At 48.4% G+C, this 9,949-nt stretch overlaps 1 protein-coding gene across 1 annotated transcript; it reads right to left on the bottom strand.

Annotated features, from left to right (window-relative positions):
* Positions 1-451: 451 nt before the first annotated feature.
* Positions 452-1,579, bottom strand: LOC125596341. The gene is made up of 2 exons (XM_048771519.1): positions 1,100-1,579; positions 452-934 (listed from the first exon to the last, which is right to left on the bottom strand). Exons 1-2 carry the CDS (start codon positions 1,577-1,579, stop codon positions 452-454), a joined length of 963 nt encoding a protein of 320 aa, XP_048627476.1.
* Positions 1,580-9,949: the final 8,370 nt, after the last annotated feature.

The following is a 9,949-nucleotide window of genomic DNA, read 5'->3' as shown; positions in this document are numbered from 1 at the left end:
CTGCTCATGTCCCTGTCCCTGTCGGTTCTCTATCCTGAAGCCAAGGCCAAGCCCTTTAACTGACCGTCCATACCATGGCCGGACCATCTAACCAAACCACCATAACCGTCCTAGTAACCGCCCAACCATCCAGGACATGAACACTCGGCCCAGCTGAGTTGAGCTGACTGCTAGCTGGTCCCAGCTGAGTGAGGTAGTCCTTCTAGCTCCACGAGCTGATGCATACTGACTGATCTCCCATTGAGCTTCCCTGAGCTGCCCAAGCTCGGCCGCTGTCCCGTCCAGCTCCCACATCACTCGTCCAGCTCTGTTAAACCCATTCTTTCTTCACCCTGGTTAAGTCTCAACACTTTGATGCCCTTAACTCTATGTCTGAGCCATGATACGCTTGTCTACTGGTCTAATGACCTGACTGGTGCATCTCCCCAGACCATGGCTCATCCCAACGATCCTATCTCGGACTGGGGACATGAGAAGTCTCCCCCACTTGGGATGGATTCGTCCTCGAATCCTCATCATGTGTTTCCTTGGGGACCACCTGATCATACCACTCAGGATACTCGGCCTTCATCCTTGCCTCTGTTTCCCAAGTGATTACATCCTTGCCATTGTATTCCCACACGACCTTGATCATGGGAATGGTCTTCTTCCTTGTTGTCTTTTCTGCTCGATCCACTATGCGGACCGGCCTCGTCTCTAGAGTCAGATTCTTACCCAAATCTGTAGGGATCTCGTGTAGGACTATGTCCTGATCAGACAAACATTTTCGGAGTTGGGACACATGAAACATGTTGTGGAACGCATCCATGGCTGGTGGCAGTTCCAACTTATAAGCCACAGCCCCAACTCTTTCTATGATTCTGAACGGACCCAAGTACCTAGGGTCTAGTTTTCTTCTGCCAGAAACTATAGCCCTCCCTTTGAATGTGATCATCTTGAGATATACCAAGTCTTCAACTTCAAACTCAATATGTTTCCTTCGTCTATATGCATAACTCTTTTGACGATCCTGTGCTTCTTTCATTTTCTCCTTTAAGAACCTTATTTTCTCGGTGGTTTCTTCCACTATCTCAGGACCCAACATGCTCCTCTCCCCCACTTGGGTCCAGCATAATCGCGTCCTGCAAGGCCGTCCATACAGTGCTTCATAAGGTGACATCCCAATGCTAGTGTGGAAACTGTTGTTGTAGGCAAACTCGACCAAGGGTAGATGCTTTTCCCATGAGTCGCCCCAATCCAACACCACGGCCCTTAACATGTCCTCCAATGTCTGGATTGTCCTCTCTGACTGCCCATCCGTCTGAGGATGATAGGCTGTGCTCATGTTCATTCTTGTTCCTAAGGCTTTTTGAAAAGCCTGCCAGAAGTAAGAGGTGAACCTAGAGTCTCTGTCCGAGACAATACTAGCCGACACTCCATGCAGACGTACTATCTCGTCCAAGTAAATCCTCACGATCTGATCCACTCCATCTCCTTTCTGCATTGGTAAGAAGTGGGCCGACTTGGTTAGTCTGTCAACCACCACCCAAACCGCATCCTTTTGGTTCCTGGTCGTAGGAAAATCGGTCACAAAATCCATTGTGATGTGATCCCACTTCCACTCTGGTATTGGGAGATTCTAGAGCATACCATTGGGCACTTGATGTTCGGCCTTCAGAAGCTGGCAAGTAGGACACCTCGCCACCCACTCGGCTGTTTTCATCCTTACCCAGTGATAGTACCTTTTTAAATCCCTATACATCTTATTCAGCCTGGGTGGACTGAGAACTTTGACTTATGAGCCTGACTCATAATCTCTTCTTTAAGCCCCTTGCTGTTTGGAACACTTACTCGGCCATTCACCAAGATTGTTTCGTTGCTTGTGATCTGATACTCCGTCTTATCGTTAAGAGCCACTTTTTGCAAGTTCTCATCCAAACTCTTGGCCTGCTGTATCCTGGTAAGTAGATCGGCCTGATCCACTTCCTCGGATCCCAATGGCTCATCACGTCCAACCAAGGAATTTAGATGTAGTGACCGAACCATCCCTTCTAGTTCATCCGCTTCTCTTTCGGCCGAGACATCTGCCCTTCTCCGGCTTAAGGCATCAGCCAATAGGTTAGCCTTGTCTAGATGGTATGATATGTCCAGATCATAATCAGAAACATACTCAATCCATCTTCTTTGTCTCAAGTTCAACTCAGGCTGAGTGAAAATGTACTTCAAGCTCTTATGATCAGTGAGAATCTGGACTTTGGCTCCGTACAGATACGATCTCTATATCTTCAAAGCAAACACCACGGCCGCCATCTCTAGATCATGGATCGGATAATTCCCTTCATGCTTTCTCAGCAGTCTCGAAGCATAAGCAATCACCTTCCCATGTTTCAGGACGCACCCCAACCCAGTGATGGACGCATCCGTATAGACCACATAAGGTTGATCTCCCTCCGGCAATACCAATATTGGTGCATTCGTCAGCATATCCTTTAGAGCTGAAAAACACTTCTCACACCCTTCATTCCAGGCAAACTTCACATCCTTGCCTGTAAGTCGTGTCATGGGTTGAGCCAAACTGGCAAACCCCTTGACATACTTTCTGTAGTAGCCGGCCAGCCCTAGGAAACTCCTAACCTCAGTAGCATTCCTAGGCTGTGGCCAATCTCGTATAGTCTGAACCTTCTCCGGATCTACTGACACGCCCTGATCAGACACAATGTGTCCGAGGAACCCAACGCTCTTCTGCCAGAAACTACACTTGCTTAGTTTGGCAAAGAGTTTTTGTTCCCTCAAACGTCCTAGTACGGCCCTGAGATGCTTCTCATGGTCTTCCTTGTTTCTGGAATATACAAGTATGTCATCTATGAAGATGATTACAAATTCATCCAAAAAATCTCGAAAGATACCATTCATCTTCTTCATGAATGCAGCTGGTGCATTGGTTAGACCAAATGGCATAACCACAAACTCATAGTGGCCATACCTGGTCCGGAACGCCGTCTTCCTGATATCATTAGGCTCAATTGGGATCTGATGATACTAGGCGAAATCAATCTTGGAAAACCATTTGGCCCCTTTGAGCTGATGCAACAGCTAATCAATTCTGGGTAATGGGTACTTGTTCTTCACAGTAACCCTATTCAACCCTCGGTAATCAATACACAGCCTGAAGCTACCAGCCTTTTTCTTCACAAAAAGAACTGGTGCTCCCCAAGGCGAGACACTTGGTCGTATGAACCCTTTGTCCAACAACTCTTCCAGTTGCTTCTTTAGCTCGGCCATCTCGACCGGAGCCATACGATATGGACTTTTGGACATTGGGGCCGTCCCTGGTTCTAGTTCTATTATGAACCGGCCAGCCCTATCAGGGGGAATGCCCTGTAGTGCCCGAAACACATCCTCAAACTCTTTAACCAGCGGAATCCCGTCCGGGTCACCAGCCCCTACAACCTCCTTAGTGGCGATTGTGACCAAAAAGGCCTCACAACCCTTCTCAAGCATCCGTTCCACTTGGACTGCTGATATCACTAAGCATCCAGAGGTCAGACGAATACCTTGGAACCTGATCGGGGGTCCACACCCAGTCTCAAAATGCACCCTTCCTCTGTGACAGTCCAGAGTAGCCTGATTCTTTCCAAGCCAGTCCATGCCTAATATCACCTCATGATTCTTAAGGCAGACCACAACCAGATCCATAGGCATAACTCTATACTGGATCACTATTGGGATATCCTTTACTCGCCCTAATGAATGCATTACTTGCCCACCGGCCGCCTTCACTATGCAAGGATCATCCTCCGTTCCCATCTGGAACAACCCTTTTCCAATCATATCTGGGCTCACAAAGCTGTGAGTAGCTCCAGTATCAAACAGTACGTGTGTTTCCACACCACCAATACATAGGGTCCCTACATAAGACCCCCCTTTTCTAATCATCTAATCCATTCTAAGTTATGTACCATGCCAATCTACTGAATTGAAAAAGAATGGATCTAGAATGTTACCAGTGATGGTCCAGCCTCTGCTGCGTCCTTGGTCAGTTCATACACACGCGGTGCTGAGGTCTGACCTCGGGTCTGGCTTGGCTTGCTGGCCTCCCCACGTCCTTTAGCCTCAGCTTGCATCTTGGGACATTCCCAGCGTAGGTGTCCCGTCTTGCTGCAGTAATGACAGCTTCTGGGGTCACTCCCCAAGCCCTGTCCACGGTTCTCTGACCGTCCAGGACAGTCTCGAGCAAAGTGGCCCATCTTGCCACAACGGGTGCAAGCCCCCTTTGCCTTCCAACACTCTCCACCGTGATGCCTTCTGCATGAAGGACACTCCGGCCTATCACTTGAGGCCTTGCCCCCTTCGGCCGTGTCCCTCTTTCTCTTCCGGTCGCTTCCGGATCCACTAGAAGCCGTGTGGCCCCTAGACTTCAGCTTGGCCTCTTCAGCCAAGTTAGTCTCCACCATAACCATGCGTTCCACCAGTTCAGACACTGTCTAGAAGTGACCAACGGAGCAATAGGTTCGAAGTTCGACCCTTAGGCCTCGAACAAACCTACGTATCTGTACCGTCTCCTCCTCCAACTCCTTGCCCACATATCGTCTGAGCCGGTTGAACTTCTCTTCGTACTCACGTATTATCATGCGTCCTTGAGTCAAGTCTAGGAACTGAGACTCCAGACGGTCCCAAGCTTCAGCCGAGAAGTATTTGTGGTTGAACTCCACCTCGAAGTTTGAGAACCGCTCAATTGTCCCATTGGTGCGTTTGTCTAGAGCTAACCACCAGTTATGTGTGTCACCTTCCAGGAAGTGAACCACAATGTCCTTTTTGTACTCCTCTGGGCAACGAGTTGAGCTGAAATTCCGAGCCAATCTGCTCCTCCACTCGTCTGCCTCAATGGGATCAGAACTACAAGCAAACTGCTTCGTACCCAGCTTGGAGATGTGAGCTAGAAGGATCAAGTAATCCACTCTCCTAACTGGATGAGCTGGTGGATCAATCTCCATTACCTCAGCTTTGACCGAAGCTCGGTCCTCGGCTGTCCTGGCAGCTGTTCGAGCTACTTGTGCAGCTGCACGAGCTACACCAGATGCTGTCCCAGCTGTCCTAGCTGCTCTCTGAGTTGCCTGAACCGTGGCCTGAGCTGGGGTGATCTGGCCAACCGATGAGTTCAAAAAAGGGGTAAATTCATGCGTGAAAGCCAACATCTGAGTGCCAATGGCCTTAACCACATCCGTCACCTCCCGCATAGATGGCTTGGCCAACTCCTCCGCCCCATCTCCAGGTCCGGTCTCGTCTCCTACATGGGAGGAATCACCTTCCTCCTCCCGTCCCTCTTGTTGTTGCTCACCCAGGTTATCAACCTGAACCTCAGTAGGCAGGAACGTCGCGAAGGGTTCCCCGGTCTTCTCATTAACCAGCCCCGTCTGGGTTGGTAACACTTGAGTGGGGTTGGCCCCATCTCCTATGACCGGTCCAGAACCACCAGCCGCTTCCTTGCCCTTCCGGGACTTAGTCCGCTTAGTTCCCTTAGGCAAAAACACTTAGTGTTAGTCCAAACGTATAAACCTCATCTCATGATTAGAACTAAGCAAAACAACATCAAACCAAACAAACAAACACAAACAACCCGTGAGACCAAGCAGCCGGACGTGTAGTGAACACATAACCCAAACCAATCCTAGAATCAAGCATGCTCTGATACCAACTTGTAAGACCCGATCTCGGCTCTTAAGCCCAAACTGATCTGCGGCCTTAACCTTTCAATCTAAGTCCGAGTGAACCAAGTTTTAAGTCTTATCTTTCTAAATTCAATTCAATTCAACTGAGGTTCAATACAATCAATCTAAACAAGGAAACATAAGGGGAAAATCAATTGTATAAATATAAACTGAGATTCATACATCATTCTTAGGTTCGTCCTAATAAGTTATACACACTTAGTCTAACATAAGTTCACAAGTTGCACAATAGGCTATCAGTATTTCACATCTATCTACAATGACCCATTCACCACACATCTTCCCATGGCCTGAGTCTTCACGGTGCCTTTCCCTTACCACGGTCCATGTCCGATCCTGAAACCACACAAGACACAATGCACATTCATATGGCCGATATCCTAACATCAAGTCTAGATAAGCATGGTTCGGCTACTTAGAATCTATAACCTGTCCAAACCAACATACTCAAATAAATTCCCAAAAACTAATTAAAATTCATGATAATCCTTGATAAATCCCAACTAAGAGATTCCCATAAACAGTTTCCAATGAAACACACTAGAACGTCCAAATCCGACCATGAATAGTCCCGCCAAAGGCCAAGGACTTGGATACTGAACCGGCCAGGGCCTTGGTTCTGTGTTCCCTGTATGACCAGAACAAACAAACACAATAATCTGATAGGACAAGCAAATCTAAAGAGATAGAGAGAGTAGATGTAGGAGCATAGCAAACCGGCCACAAGCCCGATCGAATCATCAGCCGGCTAAGGCCGATCGCTTGCCGTCCACACCACTGACCTTAGGTGTTCTCTCCCCAGGCGCCATCTCCTTCACTTTGTCCTTCTCTCTGTCTCTCTGTCTGGTATCCATCTCCTCAGGCCTTGCTTCCCACGATCCGGTTTCTCCTGGAACAGCCAAGCCTCTCGCCGGTTCTCTCCTTGGATCGTCGGTTCTCTCTTCTCTTTTTGGTGTTTGTCTCTCACGATTTTGGCAGAGGTTCCCCTCAAGAATTCTGTGTCAAATTCTGGATCCAGGGCTCAGTATTTATAGAGAGAGGGAGTCGGAACTGCCATGGGGCCGAAGGGGTGGGAGTTGTAACCGAAAAGGTGTCTCTCTCTCCCTTGCAACCGTTCGGCAATAACTGCCCCCAACCGGTCCTCAACTACCTCCAACTGCTCCTGTCCCTGCCGGTTCTCTATCCTGAAACCAAGGCCAAGACCTTTAACTGACCGTCCATACCGTGGCCGCACCATCTAACCGAACCACCATAACCATCCTTTTAACCGCCCCAACGGTCCCGGACATGAACACTCGGCCCAACTGAGTTGAGCTGACTACTAGCTGGTCCCAGCTGAGTGAGCTAGTCCTTATAGCTCCACGAGCTGATGCATACTGACTAAGCTCCCATTAAGCTTCCCTGAGCTGCCCAAGCTCGGCCCCGTCCAGCTCCCACATCACTCGTCCAGCTCTATTAAACCCATTCTTTCTTCACCCTGGTTAAGTCTCAACACTTTGATGCCCTTAACCCTATGTCTGAGCCATGATACGCTTGTCTACTGGTCTAATGACCTGACTGGTGCGTCTCCCCGCACCATGGCTCGTCCCAACGATCCTATCTCGGACCGGGGACATGACAGACTGTTTGGGTGATTTTGGCCCACATGGGCTGTCTGTTCAGTACACACAGGACGTCTGTGGGTGTCCACCAGCACACACAGGACGTCCGTGGCTGTCCGTCAGCACACACATAATGTCCATGGCTGTCCGTGTGTGTCCGTCAGCACACGACCTCTGTTTCCCAAGTGATTTCATCCTTGCCATTGTATTCCCACACGACCTTGATCATGGGAATGGTCTTCTTCCTTGTTGTGTTTTCTGTTCGATCCACTATGAGGACCGGCCTCGTCTCTAGAGTCAGATTCTTACCCAAATCTGTATGGATCTCGGGTAGTACTATGTCCTGATCAGACAAACATTTTCGGAGTTGGGACACATGAAACACGTTATGGAACGCATCCATGGCTGGTGGCAGTTCCAACTTATAAGCCAACTCCCCAACTCTTTCTATGATTCTGAATGGACCCAAGTACCTAGGGTCTAGTTTTCTTCTGCCAGAAACTCTAGCCCTTCCTTTGAATGTGATCATCTTGAGATAGACCAAGTCTTCATCTTCAAACTCAAGATGTTTCATCCGTCTATCTGCATAACTCTTTTGACGATCCTGTGCTTCTTTCATTTTCTCCTTTAAGAACCTTATTTTCTCAGTGGTTTCTTCCACTATCTCAGGACCCAACATGCTCCTCCCCCCCCCTTGGGTCCAGCATAATGGCGTCCTGCATAATGGCGTCCTGCATAATGGCGTCCTTCTAGGCCGTCCATACAGTGCTTCATAATGTGACATCCCAATGCTAGTATGGAAACTGTTGTTATAGGCAAACTCGACCAAGGGTAGATGCTTTTCCCAAGAGTCGCCCCAATCCAACACCATGGCCCTTAACATGTCCCCCAATGTCTGGATTATCCTCTCTGATTGCCCATCCGTCTGAGGATGATAGGCTGTGCTCATGTTCATTCTTGTTCCTAAGGCTTTTTGAAAAGCCTGCCAGAAGTAAGAGGTGAACCTAGGGTCTCTGTCCGAGACAATACTAGCCGGCACTCCATGCAGACGTACAATCTCGTCCAAGTAAATCCTCACGATCTGATCCACTCCATCTCCTTTCTGTATTGGTAAGAAGTGGGCCGACTTGGTTAGTCTGTCAACCACCACCCAAACCGCATTCTTTTGGTTCCTGGTCGTAGGAAAACCGGTCACAAAATCCATTGTGATGTGATCCCACTTCCACTCTGGTATGGGGAGATTCTGGAGCATACCATTGGGCACTTGATGTTCGGCCTTCACAAACTGGCAAGTAGGACACCTCGCCACCCACTCGGCCACATCTGTTTTAATCCTTACCCAGTGATAGTACCTTTTTAAATCCCTATACATCTTATTCAGCCCAGGTTGGACTGAGAACTTTGACTTATGAGCCTGAATCATAATCTCTTCTTTAAGCTCCTTGCTTTTTGGAACACTTACTCGGCCATTCACCAAGATTGTTCCGTTGCTTGTGATCTGATACTCCGTCTTGTCGTTAAGAGCCACTTTCTGCAAGTTCTCATCCAAACTCTGGGCCTGCTGTATCCTGGTAAGTAGATCGGCCTGATTCACTGCCTCTAATCCCAATGGCTCATCACGTCCAACCAAGGTATTTAGATGTAATGACCGAACCATCCCTTATAGTTCATCCACTTCTCTTTCGGCCGAGACCTCTGCCCGTCTCCGGCTTAAGGCATCAGCCACTAGGTTGCCTTGCCTGGATGGTATACTATGTCCAGATCATAATCACCAACAAACTCCATCCATCTTATTTGTCTCAAGTTCAACTCAGGCTGAGCGAAAATGTAATTCAAGCTCTTATGATCAGTGAGAATCTGGACTTTGGCTCCGTACATATACGATCTCCATATCTTCAAAGCAAACACCACGGCCGCCATCTCTAGATCATGGGTCGGATAATTCCCTTCATGCTTTCTCAGCTGTCTCAAAGCATAAGCAATCACCTTCCCATGTTGAGTCAGGACACACCCCAACCCAGTGATGGACGCATCCGTATAGACCACATAAGGTTGATCTGCCTCCGGCAATACCAATATTGGTGCATTCGTCAGCATATCCTTTAGAGCTGAGAAACACTTCTCACACCCTTCATTCCAGGCAAACTTCACATCCTTGCCTGTAAGTCGTGTCATGGGTTGAGCCAAACTGGCAAACCCCTTGACATACTTTCTGTAGTAGCTGGCCAGCCCTAGGAAACTCCTAACCTCAGTAGCATTCCTAGGCTGCGGCCAATCTCGTATAGTCTGAACCTTCTCTGGATCTACTGACACGCCCTGATCAGACACAATGTGTCCGAGGAACCCAATGCTCTTCTGCCAGAAACTACACTTGCTTAGTTTGGCAAAGAGTTTCTGTTCCCTCAAACGTCCTAGTACGGCCCTGAGATATACAAGTATGTCATCTATGAAGATGATTACAAATTCATCCAAGAATGCAGCTGGTGCATTGGTTAGACCAAATGGCATAACCACAAACTCATAGTGCCCATACCTGGTCCGGAACGCCGTCTTCCTGATATCATTAGGCTCAATTGGGATCTGATGATACCCTGAGGCTAAATCAATCTTGGAAAACCATTTGGCCCCTTTGAGCTGATC

Source organism: Brassica napus, unplaced genomic scaffold (assembly GCF_020379485.1).
Source record: "Brassica napus cultivar Da-Ae unplaced genomic scaffold, Da-Ae ScsIHWf_1193;HRSCAF=1710, whole genome shotgun sequence".
NCBI classification, from domain to species: domain Eukaryota; kingdom Viridiplantae; phylum Streptophyta; class Magnoliopsida; order Brassicales; family Brassicaceae; genus Brassica; species Brassica napus.
Note: the sequence above shows the minus strand (reverse complement) of the source record. Positions and strands in the feature narration are given on the sequence as shown.